General features: G+C 34.9%; 1 protein-coding gene across 1 annotated transcript in view; it reads left to right on the top strand.

The window, feature by feature from the left end:
• Positions 1–19014, top strand: part of vipr1b (vasoactive intestinal peptide receptor 1b) — a 73827-nt gene that overhangs the window by 30059 nt on the left and 24754 nt on the right. The window contains exons 4-5 of the mRNA XM_053487860.1: positions 14154–14254; positions 17244–17341. Coding sequence (XP_053343835.1) covers positions 14154–14254; positions 17244–17341 — 199 coding nt within the window. The remainder of the gene's footprint in view (positions 1–14153; positions 14255–17243; positions 17342–19014) is intronic.

The following is a 19014-nucleotide window of genomic DNA, read 5'->3' as shown; positions in this document are numbered from 1 at the left end:
AAAAACAAAAAACTTCAAACTCATGGAACGGTCTGTTTTGCCTACCGGTCTTCTAGATTATAAGAAACTTTACAGACAAATTTATGGTCAGAGTTTGCAATTTGAGACGCAGCCCAGAAAGCACAATCAAGCTACACTTGCGAGTTTTTTTTTTTTCTTTTAGCAAAACAGCAGCCTGTTTGATGTCACTGTGCATGAATTTTTTTTTTCCCAATTCGACTTGTAGAGAGCGTTCCAGCCAAACCTCCAGGTGTATCCGAGATAGGCAGGCGAGTGTGTGAGTAATGCTGCTCGCATTGACACTGGTAACGCAATGTTGTGTCTAATCCAGGCTCTTCTACAGTATATCATCTCAGGCTTTATCACACCCACCCAAGCGGATTATTTGGATTATTTGTTCCATATCAAGTCTTTGTATGTTCTGATGCAGAAAGAGATGAAAGATTTTAAACACACCTCCTGACTTTTCAAAAATGACATGAAATGGAAGGGTGATCTTAAAACTAGAATGGGATGCCAGTGGTAGGAATATTGCTGTTGTTTTATTTTGTTTCTTTTTTTTATTCAGATCATGTGTCAACTATATATTTCTAAATTATAAGTCTTAAATATAACTATACAGTAGTTTGTTGTTAGTTTTTTGGTTATCCGACCTGAAAGGTTTGTGCAATCTCTATGTGAAGCAGTTAAATATTGTTTTGTGAGATTATACAGTACCGTGTTATCCCATAACATTATAATTAGTTTAATCACGCTCAGGAACCGTCCCCAAAAAAAAGTTTCATCAGTCCCAAAATTTAAGTTCTATTTAAGTTTTTTTTTTTTTTTTTTTTTTAACATCATTTATGTCTACTGTATAGTTGTTGATGTGGCATTACAAAATCAACATTGGAATGAAAAAGAAATAGATCGAAAAAGAAATAACGTTAAATGCTTTCATTTATTTTGCTACATTCAATGTCTATTTATTTTTTACTCTGGGAACTGGTGATAAACATTTTTTACATTTTTTATGGTCATCCTGTAAGCTGCACAGCCCCATTTTAAAACTATTTTTCCTTTCAGGCAGAAGTTTTCTTCACACTCAGATTTTCTTCGTATTTGTGGATTAAACGGAACATACTGTAATTAATTTGGTCGAAAAACTTGTTCATTCATCATTACTTATGAAATACGTAACACATGAAACATATGCTACATACAGTGCTACAATGATACACACATGCATAAATACGCACAGAATATTTTTTTATTTATTTCCTGAATCGTCGAATCTGACACCAAGCAGAGATAACTCTGATTAAAAAAGCTCAAGGTTTGCGATCCATTTGCTAAGCAGTACTTACTCAAACACACATACTGTACACACACACACAGACACACAAAAGTGCCTTTTGCGTCTCTGATTGTACTTTATTTCCTCCGTAATATTGATAATAATACCACTTTTTTTTATTGTCCTTATGATGGACAGACGCTGTCAGTCCCGATCTTTTGTAATGGAAGACATCCATCCTGAGCAGGACATCCTTGATCCAGTCTCTTCCAATAAAGAAAAAAAAATTAATCCAACAGTGCATTAAAAGAATAAACATAATGAAAATGGCTTCCAATATCCTATTAATTGTAATATAATTATCATGATTATAGACCATTTGAATTCAACTAGTAGTTCATTCTTAAAATAATTAAGTACGGTACTGCACAAAAGACACCCGATAATAGTTTGCTGATAATAGTCAGATTTAAAAAAAAGAGGAAAGGCTACTCTATATTAACATTTCTTAACAAGTCTTGATAAAATAAAGGCCCTGATTTTTTATTTTATTAATTAAAAGATAGAGATGTCTTGGTTGGATCCTGGCTCTAGGGGTGTAGTTCCACCTCTGGATTTGGGAGTCTTGGAGCGGTATGTTAAACCCACAGCGGCAAAGTCAGGTGTTATTTTGTAATTCATGCAATTCATCTTTGGTACCAGTATTATATTTGTTTTATATTTTATATAGACATTTAGCTGAATTTATGGTTATATTTATGTTACAGAATTAGTAAATTGTTCTTAATAGTTTAGCGTTAAATCGCATAAAAAAAGAAGCCATAAAAAAAAATCTGCAAAATAGCAGGGCTTCTCATGAACAATTATTAGTCAGGTTCTAGGGAAAACTGCGCTCAACTTAGGGGGTAAATTGTAATTTTTTTTTTAATTATATAGTATAATTAGCATGGCTGATCATAGACCATTAGAATTCATTTAATAAATTTATTCTTAAAAAAATTAAAACACACTCTCACCGTCTAGACTGCTTTATTCAGGGTCGTGGAGGCCTGAAGTCTATCGCAGGAGGCTTAGGGCACGAGGCAGGGTACACCCTGGACAGGGGGCCAATGTATCATAGGGCACACACACAACAGGCAATTTTGGAACGCCAATCTAATCTACATGTCTTTGGACTGTGTGTGTGGTTCTCCAGGATATTAGCACGCTAAATCAGTCTTAAATCTACTTTCATTTTTTAAATGCAAATTGAATTTTATCAAATATAAACATTGTCATTATTCACAATTAAGTGCATTACAGTGCCATACATTTTTACTTTAAAGCCTTTTCTCAAATGCAAAAACTAAAAAAGTTATTTCAAATGACTTTAAGTAACAAAAAAAAAAAAAAAAAAAAAACTAAGGCATACTGTTATGCGCTAAAATGCCTCCCTGCCATGGATTGCCTCCGCCCCTACATAATCTCTATCAAATATTATATTAGAACATAAATTCATAGGTTTATGATTTACAAATAAAAAATTGCAGTAAATGAATTTGATTATAAAATAAGCAATAGTAAAAAAAGACATGTTGTAAGGGGAAAATATATATAAATTCTCTATTTTTTCATATACGATTTTTATTATAAAATAAGCAATATAAAAATATACTTTTATATTGCTTATTTTATAATAATCGTTTTGTGTAATTTTTTATCATAAACAATATTTATTTAGTGTAAATATTTTTGTATTACATGACAAACCCCTGCAAAGTAAATGTGCCACAAAATAAACATTATATGAAAATTTGTATTACGTGTCTTAAATTTCCTGTATTCATTTGTTACCTGCCTAGGGTTGGTTATAATAGTAATAATATATTTGATAATAATAATAATAATAATAATAATAATAATAATAATAATTATAATATAATATATTTAATAATAATAATATGAATTTTTGATTGTGGTGTCCTAATATATTTGATAGAGATTATTATGTGGGGGGGGGGGGGCAATCCATGGCAGGGGGGCATTTTAGCGCATAACAAACACATTAAAATAAATAATTATACAAAAACACTAAGTTGTGCAACTTAACTTTTAGAGCTAAAAGTTTTAAAATTTATAGCTCAGGTATAAAATAAGCCTTTGCTGAGAATTTCTGTTGTTTTCTCTTGCTGGTTTCTTCTTCTCTTGTCTCGCAGTGATATTTTTATCACTGCCTTTTATTTTGCTGCCCTGAACACAACGATCCCTCAAATCAATACACAGCTAACTGTTTGCGTCTTCTTACGCTTTGTGGGTGACGTAAGCGCTTCTTTGTCTGTGTTTAGTGGCAGCTTGCATCCGGAAGCGGCTATGTAATGCCAAACAAATAATAGCGCAAAAACATAATGCAAGCTTTTAAAATTAATTAAATGAATCTTCGAGGCAGAAGATTTTGCCTCGATCATTTTTTGTAACCGAATTACTCGAGGAATCGTTTCATCCCTAGTTTTTTTTGTTTGTTTTTGTTTTTTTAATAGTTGCTCTATAACATTTATTGGCAAGACTTTTGCACAGTCCTATTAAGTTCATATTATTTTAGACTGTAATTCTATCACTATTGTAGATACACTGTGGCAGTGTTAGCGTCTGTGGCATTCACATATGGTGTGTTTGAGGCTCAGGAGTGATGCAAGAGAAAAGGTTTCACCCTCACATTGTCACAGTCATGAGTGTACAGAACAAAAGTGCTGCAAGGGGGGATGGTTTACTCTTTCTGTCTTTTCCCTGTCAGTAACAGCAGCCACTCTAACCACCCATCAACATCTATGACACGCCCGTGTGCAGAAAAAAAATTAGTCTAATATGAAAATAGTAATTATAATTGATACTTATATAAAAAAACTGACAACAATCAAAAGTGTGATTCCTGCGTCATTATCGATCCGTCACTATAATCAGTAAGAGAGCGGTGACTTCCTAAACATCGATTTCATGTCCCAGTTTCCATTTTGTTTAGTTTTTTTCCGGATCCTGCATCTTTCTAACGAGATCGATTTGAAATAAACGTACTCAGCCAGAGCGGCTAAGGTCAAATTGTTGTCGAAATGTCACTCTTGTCTCGTGATGTGGAGTGGAGGTTAGTGTAACAGTAGACCAAGCCACAATGCCGAACCGCAGACGATGGATCGATGTGAAAAAGGGAGACGTGTGATAAATTCAGTGCAGAGTGTGTCAGGTTTTTCCCCATTTAAGCTTAAAAAGTGTTCGTGCCTTAAGGGATCTGAAGTGTGGTAAAGATGAGGAGAGCGAAGGGATGACTCAGCTGTTAATCAGAGCTGTGAATGTCCTGAACGGCGCGAAGCGCGAAGCAAAGCGCTCGACCGAGAATCTCCGGCCACGATAACGAGCGATGACGCATCAGGTGATTCTTAAATTCTAATAGACGTGTGCGATTGTGACTCTGGGAATAAAAATTAAAAAAAGAATGGTTTTGGCTAAATTTACTACTGGCTTATGGTGAAATGCTAATTAGGGCTTCTGGGTTTAATTTAATTTTAATTAAGGTGTGATATTACAGGGGAATAAAAACCAAATCGAGTACAGCGGAACCTTAGATTGTGAGTAACTCAGTCTGTAAGTGTTTTGCAAAACAAGCAAAAATTGTTATGAGTGATAAATGAGTGAAGACTTTATAGTACTGTAGTCTGCATGCATTTTGTCTGAGTTTCAAGTGATCACAACATGAAACACAATTTATTTGAATGGTACAACATCAACAAAAAATTTAAATTTAGAATAACATTTGAAAAATCCAACCAACTAAAATAAAATAAATTTTAAAAAATACTCATTTATACTTATTTTTCAAAGCGGCAGGGGCCCGCGGAAGAGGCATGAAAGAGCCACATGTGGATCCTGAGGCTTAAACAAATCATTTTTTTTTTTTTCATCTATTGTGACCTCATATAAGAAGGTACCCTCTCCTGGCTTTGTCCCTCAGCTAGCTACACTTTTTCCCGGAGAGGTGTGGCTTAGCAGGAGTTCATTTACAAGACCTTGAAGAGGAGTGAAAGAAAAGGCTGTTTAAAGTTTAAAAAAAAAAAACATCAGATGGGGTTTTTCAGCTGGAGCATTAACATACAGTATATATTACATACTGTACTGTGGGGGTGCAGTGAGACCGGATGTTAAAATTGTTAAGTTTGTTTTAGTAAAAGTAAAATATGGGACCTTTAACAAAGTAAAATGTTAGCTCAGGAAAGTGTTCAGGACACAGAACAATTTACTTTCTGGTGTCTCAGGTAAAATAAAACAGAGAGAGACAGAGTGGTGTGTGAGTGAGTGTTTATCACAACTTTAATGTAGGTGAGAACAGGAACTAACTTAGACAGCTCTTGGGCGTTCCGCAGCATTAATTCCCACTTTATTGTAGAGATGGAAAAATGACTTTAGTTATATATCGTTATTCTTTTGTGGGCAATTCATGTATCATACCACACTGACTGAAAATTATATATATATATATATATATATATATATATATATATATATATATATATATATAGTATATAATGTGCGTTTGTCTAAAGTCCACACACACACGTGTTCCCAGTAGTGAGCTGTGTTGTGCAGTTGTTGGAAAACGGTTTCTCAACTAAGGAAAACTTATTTTTAGTTGAGTATTGTTTCCGCTCATACAGAAGTGGCCGTGAATGAGGACCGAGTTTAAAAAAGGTGGCACAACAATTATTTCCCATACTCGTCCCATTCCCCCGATCTGACACCACGTGATGTCTACTTGTGGGGAATGTTAAAGGCGACTGTGTTCAACTGTAAAGATCTGTGTGCCTGCATTACGCCAGCAAATCGTCTCCTTTTGCATGAGTCTGCAGCAGCATCCTTTGTTTCAGGAATCCGGGTTAAAAATCTCTGTGAATGCTGTGAACACTGTCTACAGCAAATAATATTAACACTCTTTCTAATTTTAACACACAAATCAACACAAATAAAAATTGTGTATGTTAGATTCTTTCAGGAAAAAATTAACTTACAGATAACAACAAGGTTTTGTCAATATTGTTCATCTTTTCATTTCAGTACTGTATATCTTGGATGCGTACTGTACTGTATATAAAACAATATTAAATCAGGATATTAATGAAATCCTGATACTTGTAGAATCGTAAAACAAATCGAATCACCACCTTCTGTAGCTATCGTGGTAATATGGTATCAGGTGACCCCTGGCAATTCTCATTCCTGCCGTCTCACATTAAAAAGCATGATGTTCATTAATCAATTTTAAACTGTGCATTATCATTCCTTACATAACAATGAAGAACTTTATGACATATTTATTCACATGTCTTAGCTATCATTTCTTGCTCTGTCCTCGTTTTGGTCCTTCATTAAGCCATGGGTGTAACTCTGATTAGTGATCCATCCGTTTACTCATTAATTCAGGACCGTACTATACAGTACGCAGTTGTCAGAAAGTTACAGATAAATAACTATAACTTAGATGGTTAGGCAGAATAGATATGCTTATACAATCGTGCAGGAGAATTATTTATTTATTCAATACAGCTTTTTATAAATGCTGAAACTCAGCTTTTGTTTTTAAAAATGTGAAAGTTTAACTACTAGCAAATCACTTTGAATGTAGATTAATGATTCTCTGGATTATTCATAGTTTATCCTTAAAGATTTGTCTTTTATGTCTGTGTTGATTATTAATCAGTTTGCCTATGTTTATTTATAATATCATGCAAAACTCTTAGTGACTGAATTCTGCTTTGTAATATTTCAGCTTGAGAACAGCCAGACGAGATGAGATGTTCAGATAAACTCTTACGTTACAAAAGTCCATGCTGCACTACTGTATATCAACACTGGAGAAAAGCCACTAGGCTTATGTTTTTTTTAAATAAATTGTTTTCTTTAATATAAGAAGCTTTCTATCACACTGTGAGAAAGTATTTTTATTTGCTTAAACACTTTTGCGTGTGTGTGTGGGGGGGGGGGGTGTATTAGGGGGGTTGGAAGGGGGTATTTGACTTTAAAGTGTCCAAGCTTCTGTAACTGCTTGTGTAGAAACACGGTTATATTATAATGCTGAGTTTGAGTAAATCACTCCAAGCTGTAACAAAGTTATATTTAATTTCTCCTCTGCCAGGTAAGTGAAGGGCATTTGTGAATTTACAGTGATATTGTTCAGGCTCAGTGCCAGAATGGTACTTAGAGAAATGCCGTAGGGGCGAGGCGGCACAGGTGCGTAGACACCAGCTACATTTACACAGGCAGCTTTTCTACAGTGCTTTTTCAGCTTTACTGTTTACGCGGTGGATGCTGATCTAATAAAATGTGCTGTTATACAGTAAGAAACATTTCTGATTTCTAAACTTTAGTATTTCAAAAAAATATAATAGTACTGGAAAATAGCAAAGGACAGGAAACAGAAAGCAGCGTATTATGTAAAAGTCCAAGTTTCTGTTTTTTTTTATTGCTTCATATTTAATCTACATACATATATGCTGTATATATATATATACTGTATACATATATACTGTGTATATATATATATATATATATATATATATATATATTTTTTTTTTTTTATGTTGAAAAAGTTTTTGGAGACATAATTGCTCTACAGCAGCTCTTTATTTACATGGGCTTTTACAATTAATTTCACCTTCTTAGTTATCGATTGGTTACAAGAGTTCAGTCTTATTTATGATCGGTAAGATGTTTTACTACGGTTGAAATGCGAACCAATCAGTGCTCACCTTCCTCGGCTAAAGAACCAGTGGATGAAAGTAAACACACAGATGGGAGAGAGAGAGAGAGAGAGAGAGAGAAAGAGAGAGAGTTGTGATATTTACCCCTTGAACGGATTATGAAAGGTTTCCAACTAATTCTTTGGGTACATCAAATAACATAACGTTCATTTTTGTTTCTTGGGATTAAAATTCTGTCAAATCACGATGAATTGAAAGCAGACAAGGCTTTTGATATCTCTTATGTTTCATCCAAGACGCAAATAAATGTGCTGAGAAAGTCATGGAGCTGTGATTGTGGCCATCAGTTGGGCCAGTTGTGGGAATCAGTTTAGCCAGTGTTGTCTGCCTTGATTTGCGCCGTCACTCCACCGTGCACCATGCGACTGTACTGTAGCCTAAACGGCAAAATGAGCAACATTCCAGAGAAACTGCAAAAAAATTCTGGATAAGGGTCTGATAGAAGTGTTTACAGCAAAACATGATATTTGGCGTTGCTACAAAACAGTCAAGAGCTTTGGGGTGTGTGTTAGAAAATGTACGTGTTTGTGAGGCCTGACTGCCAACATGCCCTTTAATAATCACTGAATTGCTTATATTTTTTTTTGGTTGTACTTTTCTACATCAAATCAAGACTTTAATTCCAAATGATTTAAGCATGTTTTGCTTATTTTTCTTAGAACATCTCCTTAGTTTAGTTTTAATACTTGCACATGGGATAAAATAATTTTGTGCAAAGTGGAGTGACGTCCGAACCTTTGCAGAGAAGCGCTAAACCTTACAAACGCTAAACTTTAAGAGCGCTAAACCTTATGAAAAATAACACGGTGTCTTACTTTACAAATGTGCAGCACAGATGAAAAAAAAACAAATGTCTCTGGATAGATTTTTAGTGAATCAGGCTGACGAAAAAACATCCCTCCATCCCTTCACATCAGCGAGTCTCCTGGGGAATTAATTAATTCCATTTATATGAAAAAAAAAACTAAATCAGTGTATGATCAAATCGGGTAACAACAGAATTTAGGATTATAAATATTGTCCTGCATCAAGTAAAGGAAAAAAACAACAACAGTAGAACTCAGCAATGTTTAATAGTCAAAGTAAGAGCATTTCCACACACACAACACAAGAAAACTCAAGGCATTAAGAATAAGAAACCACTTAACACATGCCTGTTAATCAGGTCCAGGTTCAGCAATATAATCTGGCCAAAAAATGAGGTCAGTTGACGACCTGAATGTACTGGACGACCAGGGTTTTTGCCCCATCAACGGATTTTTTTTTTCTTCTCTGATGGCCCCGGCATAGTCCAAGATCACGAATTACAAGATTACCAGGATTCTTCAGGCTCAAATTGTTAAAGAGTGGTTCAGGAAGCAAAAGCCATCATTTTTACACATGGATTGGCCACCACAGAGTCCAGACCTTTTTTGGCTGGACAGTGTAATTCTTGATTTCTTGGATTTTTTAAAATATTTATATTCAGCGTTCTTTACAAAAATGTTTATGGCTGTTAATGAAAGTGAGGTTATGTTACAGCAACAGCCTAACAAATTGCAATCAGACAAATGCTGATGAAATGGCTTTTGGATTTTGTCGTGGGGGGTAAAATGACAGCTGTTAAAAAGTGCTTGGCCCCTTTAATCACTCTGCTTGTATTCTACAGTAGTTTAAAAAAATAAGGACAGGAGTTTATAATAAACCAAAAATGGGGCTTATGTTGTAAATGTAAATGAAGTGTTCAGCCATTGGCTCTTTATTAGTCAGGATCAGTGAAGTAAAGGATCTCTCTGGCTTCGGAGAAAAGACAGCCATAAAAAAATAAGGAAAAAGATCAAGTGAAGGAAGTACTGTTCATGTAGTATCAACTCATCTACCTCATTTACATTACATACAGTACAGTATGCTGATAAATAAAATAGTGAAAAGATTTCTTGGATAAAATTAAGCTTTAAATATACACTACCGTTCAAAAGTTTGTGGTCACTTTCAATTTTTTTTGTTTTTGTTTAGTGATTTATTTTTAACAGTCTACAACAATACTGGTGATTTAAAAAAATATAAAATAACACATATAGAATTAGGTAATTACGAAACAACAACAGACACAACAGTTAGTTGTTATTTTAAGACACAGAGGTCAGCCTTTCTGTAATAGTTCTTGCAAGAACAGTATTGTCAAGTGCATTTGCAAAATCCGTCAAGCACCATAATGAAACTGGCTCTCATGAAGGCCATCCCAGGAGGGCGAGACCAAAACCTACCTCTGCCGCAGACGAGAAGTTCATTTAGAGTTATCAGCCTGAAAAATTACCAATTAACAGCACCTCAGATTAGAGGCGTTATGAAGTCTTTACAGAACAGAAGTAGCAGACACATCTCACCATTAACTGTTCAAAGGAGATTAATGCATTTTTGGACGCCCTTAGCATTCCTTTACAATGTAGAAAGAAGTAAAAATCAAGAACGATCATGGAGTTAGAAAGTGACCCCAACTTTTGAACGGTAGTGTATATATACAATATATATATATATATATATATATATGTCTACAGTATGTCTGTTTGTTTGTTTCCTGTTCATGCACACTGACCATGCTTGATGTTGGTTTTACAATCAACCCTGACATTTTAAATATGCTGTCTCTGCCACTATTGACTGCCTAATGCTTTATATAGAGCTAATTACTCAAGGTAAATAAGTTCATCGATAAACAGCACAACATCAGCATCACACCCCCTGGCGTGTTTTAGTTTTATGTAGCCACATGATCTTTAGTGTGTTATTCCTTACCTAATCAAAGTAGCCAAAAATTTAATGTTTATCAAAGTCTATCTTGTGAGAGAATCCACTAAATCTCTAAAGGTGATATCTGAAGGAAGTCTTGTGTTGTCGGTGTAAAGGTTCTTTTTTTAGTTCCTGCATTTAAGCTGCAGTTTTTTAATGCAATCAGCTTTATTAGTCTGGATTTTTGTCACCTGTTTCTTTTCAGGATTTAAAGGCAGGATCTTGATTTTATACGTTTCAAGAGCAAACAGGTAATATAAAAAAATAAAATAAAATAAAAAATCTTAAAAAACCAAAGAGTAGTCTTAAATAAAAAAAAAAAACAGATAATCTTAAAAAACAAACAATCATAATCTTGAAAAAAACAAACAAACAAACAGGTAATCTAAAAAAACTTTTTTTAAGCTATTAAATAACATAAAAAAAATTTAATAATCTTAAAAAACAAATAAATAATCTTAAAAAAGGAAGAGGTAATCTTAAAAAACAAACAAACAAATATTTTTTTTTTTTTAAAGTCATAAATAATCTTTAAAAACAAACAAATAATCTTATAAAAACAAAGAGGTCATCTTAAAAAAAGTAATCTTGATGAACATATAGGTAATCTAAAAAAGTCAAATAATCTTTAAAAACAAACAAACAAATAATCTTAAAAAACAAACAAATAAAAAACAAAGGTAATCTTTAAAAACTAATGAGTAAGCTTAAAAACTAACAAACAAATAATCTTTTTAAAAAAACATGCATATCTTAAAAAAACAAACAAATATTCTTTAAAAAAAACAAATAGGTATTCTTAATAAAAGTAGTCTTAAAAAACAAGAAGGTAATTAAAAAAAAAAATCTTTAAAAAAATAATCCCAAAACAAAACAAACAAATAATAATTAGAAAAAAAGCAGCAAATATCTTTTTTTTTAAAGATAATCTTAAAAAAAAAACAGGTAATCTTTAAAAAACTAATAAATAACTAAAATTAGTTACCATTAAACAGGCAATCTGAAACAGAAAACAGTTAACCTCAAACATGTAATCTTGATCAGGTAATCTCAACAAACTGATAATCTAAAAAAACAAAAAAACAAGAAACAGGTATCTCTTATGTTAAACAACAAACAGGTAATCCTAAACAGCAAAAAGGAAATCTTAAACATCAAATTCCTTAGTACGTGTGGGAATGTCCTACATCCTTATTTTTTTTTTCCTTTTTTCTTCCTTGTTTTTATTTTTTTATTTTTTTAAACTAAAGTAGCTCTCTCTCTCTCTCTCTCTCTCTCTCTCTCTCTCTCTTACTTTCTCTCTCTCACCATTACCTGCCAAAACAATCCAGCAAATGATTAGCTCTAGCACACATTTGTCATCCCAGCTGCATTAAGACTGTCTCTGCTTTTCTTCACGTTTTCTGTCCTGCCTAATGTTAAGTGCTTGGTCAGGAACAATGAAGCAGAGTCCACCCGCTTTGCTGTGATGTTTCCATTGGTACGGAGCTGACATCTCTAGAACAGGTCACACAAACCCTGATTAATTATATCACGTTATATTACTTTAAAAAAGAAAACCTGACTGAACTGTTCATGCAGGAAACTCCATCGAGTGTTTGGTTCTTTAGAACCTCATGATGTAATCAGATTCTCATTGTCCGATTCTAGTAACAATTTTCTGCCATGTTTTAGACCCTGTGAGATTAATATGTCTTATATAAACACCCTTTTTGTTTTTGGAATGATCCCTTCTGACTAAATTGACTTTCATTTACTTAAAAAAAATCCAAAATGTTCGGTCCGTATGGTGCTGCGACTCACAGAACAGGAAGCTAGAGCATGAGAGTTCAGCCTGGAGGTGAAACAATAAAGCTGTTCCACTACGGCTCGGGCAGCCGGATTTTAGATGCAATCTGAATTCCTGTCTTGCTCTCTGAGTATTATCAGACACTGGAGCAGGGAGGAAGTGCTTAAGACTTTAAAAAATGAAAGAAGTTTGAACTGAAGTCTTTGGATATTTAAGGCTTGTGCATTGCAGTTCATTTCAAATTGTTCTCTTTTTCAACCTAAATCATCTCTTCAACTTTACCGTCCTGATCATAAAATCAAGGTTGGTTCAGTTCAGAAGAAAAGGACCAGATTCATTGTATAACTGACCAGAACAGGACGTATTTGTTTCAGTTTGGTAGAAGACATTGTCCAGAGTGTGACTGATTCGTTTCAGAACTGTGTACACAATGTCCACCACATCAGAGTGAGTCATTTCAGAAGTGGACACTGTCCAGGACAGGATTAATTCAGTTCAGAAAAGAACATTAATGTGGGACCTATTTAGTTCAGTAAAGGACATTGTCCAGATCAGAACTAATTGAATTTGGTAGAAGTTGTTGTCTAGATCGGAATTTCTTTCCTTCGGTAAAATACATTGTGCAGAACAGAACCGACTCAATCCAGAAGAAGACATTGTACAGAGTCTTTAATACAGTAAAGACCTTTTCATTAGCTAGAAGGTTTTTTTTTTTTTCGGTTAAGGACAACGGTGACTAAATTTGTTTAAAGACATTATCTAGAACAAGATTGAATCTGTTCTGTAGAAGGCATTGTCCAGGACCAGAAAGATTCAGCCCTGTTGAAGACACTATATCAGTCAGGACTTCATATCAGTTCTAAGATCATTTTAGATCTTATTAGTCCTGTAAAAGAAAAATAAACAGATTACAGTAAGTCATGCAGAAGATGTCATCTAGAATGAACCAGATTTAGTTCTGTAGAGGACAAATAGGACTCTGTTTACTTGAAGACATTGTAAAGTGCAGAACCTTATAGCATGTCTAAGATCATATCAGTTCTGTAAAAGACATTATCTGGAAAAGGGGAAAAAAAGGTTCAGTTCTGTGGAAGAAATTATCTAGATAATTAATTTAGATACAAAAAAACTGATTCAGTGATGCGAAAGACATTATCTATAAAAAAACCTGAACCAGTTCTGTAGAAGACATTATCTAAAACGAAAACAGATACAGGTATGAAAAAGACATTATCTAGAAAAACTGATTCCGTTCTGTGGAAAACATTATTTAGATTTCTAAAAACGATTCAGGTCTGTGGATGTTATTTAGAAAACCCTAGATTCAGTTCTGTAGAAGACATTGTCTAGAACAAACCAGATTCCTCTTTGTTTAAGACGTTATCTGGAACAGGACTGAATCAGTTAAGTAAAACAAAAATTGGCTCAGTACACGTGTCTTCATTTTTCTAAAAAAAAAATTTCTAATTAAACAATACACAGAACTGCAGGTGTACTGTACAAACAAATTTGTGCGTGTGTGTGTGTGCGTGTGTCTCAGGTAATCTCTCCAAGACTTGCACGGCGGACGGCTGGACTGAAGTGCAGCCCCTAATGGTCGCTGTGAACTGTGGGTATAATCTCAACGGCACTGTCGATGATGTAAGTCTGGTAGCTGTTTTTATTTTTTCTTCTTCTTCTTATAGAAAGTTCATATCGTGTGTGCATTTAGGGAAAAAAAGTATTTCTTACATATTTTAAAGACTCCAAGATATTAAATTCACCTTTGCTTTTTCAAGCTTGAGATATTATCCCGAGAGCCCACAGACACACACACACAAACACACAGCTTGGAAATGATTTCTCTTTCTTTATATACATATATTCATCGGCTCATCGTGCCTCTCACCTCAGAGTTCTTCCGTTCTGACTCAGCAGTTCATCTCCCGCTGCTCTTCAGCTGTCTGTCACTCTCCCAGCACAGCCTGAAGTGACACATTAGACTCGATTACGCTGAGCCACTTGACATCAAAGTGTTCTCAAGAAACATTACTCGCCTGCCAGGTCGTCAGCGATGAACCGTCTTACAGAGTCTCTAACAGCTTCATAACACGAGGAAAGAATGACCATTTTTACGCCTCAACCGTTTATTGTAAACTTATTACTACTGTTGATATTGATCTTTTTTCCCTCTCGGTAGTTTAATACAATAGAAGAAACACAGTTTGCATCATCCGTGCACTTTAATCCTCTGTGTGGTTGTTATAACTTAATATGGGAGCCCCCTAGTGATGGATACGAATAGGACACAACTAAATTAGGGAGAAAATCGAGAATTCTTTTTTTTAGTTAATTAATTAATACAAAGTTGTTAAAAAAGTTCACCCATGACCCTCTAAATTTTTAGACCATATGTAGAAAATCAATACCATGACGAACTATTTCTGTCCTGATGGGTGTGGTCACTTTGCAGATAGCAGATAGTGAACAAGGGATTGTTTTCACCTTCTAACTCTGTGTCTGTCTTTATTCCTCGAACAGTGCGTAGACATTCAGAAGAGGAGATTCCACCTCTTCCACCTTTAAAAGCTAATCATTTAAATCCGTCACTGTTCCAATCTAAATTCCGTGCTATAGTATAGTCTGGGAATTGGGGACTTCGTCCTCGAACAGCTCACACTTCTTCGTCTTTAATAAGTGTCCATCCAGTCAAGCGAACCCTCCCATCACAGCCCACACCCGAGGTCATTTAAAAACTATTACGGTCAATAGAAGACATACTGTAGCACTGAATCATATAGCAGTTTAACACACAGGGGAAATAATTAGACATTTATTACTGAGATGGGAAAGAGGAACCTTGAGGGAGGAAAGGAAAAAAATGCTAGGAATGCATGCTGAATGATGGATGAAGATCAAACCTGAAGAAGGAAAAGGCGATATTTTTATTTAATATATATATATATATATATATGAAAGACGAACGTGTTCTAACCCTGCCTTTGACATCAGCAGTCTTATTTAAAGAGAAAAACATTACCAGCTCTTATGCACAGATTTATTTTTATATAGATGTTTTTTTCTAAGTTTTTTTTTTTTTTTTTTTTAAACAGAATGACGTCCATCCAAGCTTTACTGAAGACGTAACTGTGCGTAACATAAAATAAAAAATTTTATACTCGGTTATGTCAACAAAAGTAACAGTGTCTAATTTGAACTAACCTTATCGACTGGCATCCAGGTCCTGTCTGAGTAGTGATGCAGTTATTGTCTTATTGTCTACAAAACACAAGTTACTTTGGTGAATAATCATTTCATCAAGTCTGATTCATCTCTACAAGATTGGATGAATCAGACAAGTAGGTGGGTTGAGAAAACAAAATGTGTTTAGTTATGAATCATGGTTCTTTTGTATGCGGATCCACGTATTGCCACACTAACTCTAAATTTTATTTTATTTTATTTTTACTTTTGAACTTTTGATGTTTATAATAGAGATGAACTGGTCAATCAGCCAGTGAGAGAATCAGCTGTTTTTTAATTTGATTGGCCATGACCGGTCATTAGCTGATCAGCTTCAGATATAAACGGTTCTGTACCGAGCGCACAAACTTCCAAGTGGCGCAACTATAGCGCATTTTTATGGCGTTACATTATCAAAGATTGTCCGCGTGAAAAGCCTCTGATCTGCCGTTTTCTCCAAACTCTATGAGTAAATTAGTCTTAAACCCATGTTACACACACTTGTACCAGTCTCAAAACACAATTAACGCAAGTTTGTCATACGTTATAGTTTGAATCATTTTAGTGATTCGGTTCTTTGAGTCTTGTTCATTAAAATCAACAAATATTTTTTTGAGTCTTTTTGTTCAGTTTGTTTTTTAGATCGGAAATAAAATAGTTACAAAAAGTGTTACATTTTGACTATAGTTCCAGTAATGAAAATATTACAGTGCAGCTAAGGGCATATTATGATGAACAGAATGAGCAGCTCACCTCTCATATCTTCTGGTCCGAATTGTTCGTTCTTTTATGCTATTAGCGTCTATGGGAGGCACGTGTCAGAAGAACAAACGATTCGGACCAGAAGACTCATGAGAAGAAGATCCGCTAAGTTCTGTTTCCTGTACATAAACCTACAGAGGTCTTGCGAGGTCCTGTCAAGTTGAGTTTTGAGATTTTGGAGGCATTTAGAGAGATAAATCGTTACCATTTCTTATAATCCCACGGATTATTAGAAGTAATAATTATGGTGGATAACAAACCGCGCTGCTCAGTAAAAAAAAATGTGTTTTAAGTTAAATGTTAAACTCTTGTATTTGAAGTTTGTATTGTTTAAATTAATACATGAATTTTATAAGGAACCGGCTACATACAATAAATCTAAGGTTTAAATTTGGGGAAAATGTAATATCAGATTGGTATATTTTTAAAATCGTGATACTTTTAGAAACTGCACCGAGGTATCATGAATGTGTAATATGGTACTGGGTGGTGATTCCCGTCCCCAGTTGATATTGATATATTGATGATATATGATTGTCAGAAGCTTAAATGTAACTGCAGTCTTTAGTTTAATTGTGGATGAAATCATGTTACTATATTCACTTGGTTTAATTAAAAATGTATGATGTGTTTCCGTGTTTTTAAGGATAATTTCTTCAGGTCGGTTAAGATTGGCTACACCATCGGACACAGCGTCTCTCTCATCTCTCTGACGACAGCCATCATCATACTGTGTATCTTCAGGTGAGGGGTCGCAGAAGCAAACACACTGCTTAAGCTTAAAAAAAAAAAAAGTCGTCTTTTCAAAAGAGTCAAGTTACAGTATATTTATGTGTTGGTCTCTATTAAGCAAATATAACATTATTGAAATAATTACTGGAACTGGACTGAAAAACTGTACTACACGATTATTAAAGCCTGGAAGGATGAAAACCATCATAGAGGAAATATGCTGGATGAATGGAGATCGCTTAAATGCTTGATGAAGGTACATCATATTAGATGAACCGTAGAAATCAGAGCTACTGTATGTTTATTAAGAAAGTGAAAGTGAGAGCATTTCCACACACACACACACACACACACACACACGCACACACACACACACACACACACACACACACACACACACAGTGTGACAAGAACACACTAAACAGCTGTGTGTCCTTAAGGAAACCACTTATTAGTGAGAATCATCAGACAAAAGTGCTCAGTTTGATAGGGAGGATAAAGACTGGACTTTGGAGCGATGGAAAAAGGTCATGTGACCTGATGCGTCCAGATTGAGCCTATTCCAGAGAGATGGGCGTGTCAGGGTGAGAAGGGAACCGCATGAAGCGATCATGCATAGTGTCCACTGTACAATGTGTCTCTGGAGGCAGTGTTATGATCTGAGGTTGCTTCAGTTACTCAGGTCAAAACTCAGCAACATGTTGTGGCAATAAAATGAAATCAGCTGACGACCTAAATGTACTGAATGACCGGGTTATCACATCTATGGAGTTTTTTCCCTTTCCTGATGTTTCAGGACTTAGCAGTTCTGAAAGACTGGTTCACAACAACACTCTCACACATGAACACTGTATTACACTTTCACACTAAACGCTGTCATTACAGCTAAAAGCATTCAAACTAAATTTTAGACATTTTCTCAAATGATTTCTAATTAACATTCCATAATCAATCTTCTCAAACGTACTGAGTCTGTCCAGGGATGAAAAGGAGCAAATAAAACAAAAGTATGTTGGCAGCATATTTAAAAAAACTTCCCAAAGCTGACGATTTCAAGCACGAAATAATCCCAAGTAAGTATAAACTCTGTATAATCCCTGACTAAGTATGGTCATTTTAGTAGATTAACAGCACACGTCTTCTTAATTCCTGATAGATTGAGAGTGTTTGTAATGTTGTCACATTTTACATTGGAAGGAAAAAGTTTCTCTGTGCTATAAAATGACGCAAAGGATCTGCAACCATATCATGTCGTGTTACTGTACACCAGATACATTAATTAATGCAGCCGTACTGTGTCAACTATCAGCCGATGAAGATGAAGATTTTAAATTTGCAAAACACTGTTTATTGCGTCTGGCAGCTCATCACCTAGACACCACACAGACACAGACACAGGACGACGCTCATCCCGAGCTCTCGTTTTTTGATGATTAGGTTTGAGTCGTGTAATTTAACACAACAGAGCTGAGGCAGAGCTGCGTCGGAGGAGATTACACGCCACAACAAAGCTGCAAATGTGATCGGCTGTAGACCGGTTTAACACACAAAGCGCTGCGTCGTTGTTTTGACTTCGATTCATTCGCAGAGAAACATTGCGGAGGCTTTTTAAAGACACTATCAGGAGGCAGAACAAATTAGGCAGTCTTTATTGATTTGAACAGTAATTTAATTACCTAATTTTG

Source organism: Clarias gariepinus, chromosome 26 (genome assembly GCF_024256425.1).
Source record: "Clarias gariepinus isolate MV-2021 ecotype Netherlands chromosome 26, CGAR_prim_01v2, whole genome shotgun sequence".
In the NCBI taxonomy this organism is placed as follows: domain Eukaryota; kingdom Metazoa; phylum Chordata; class Actinopteri; order Siluriformes; family Clariidae; genus Clarias; species Clarias gariepinus.
Note: the sequence above shows the minus strand (reverse complement) of the source record. Positions and strands in the feature narration are given on the sequence as shown.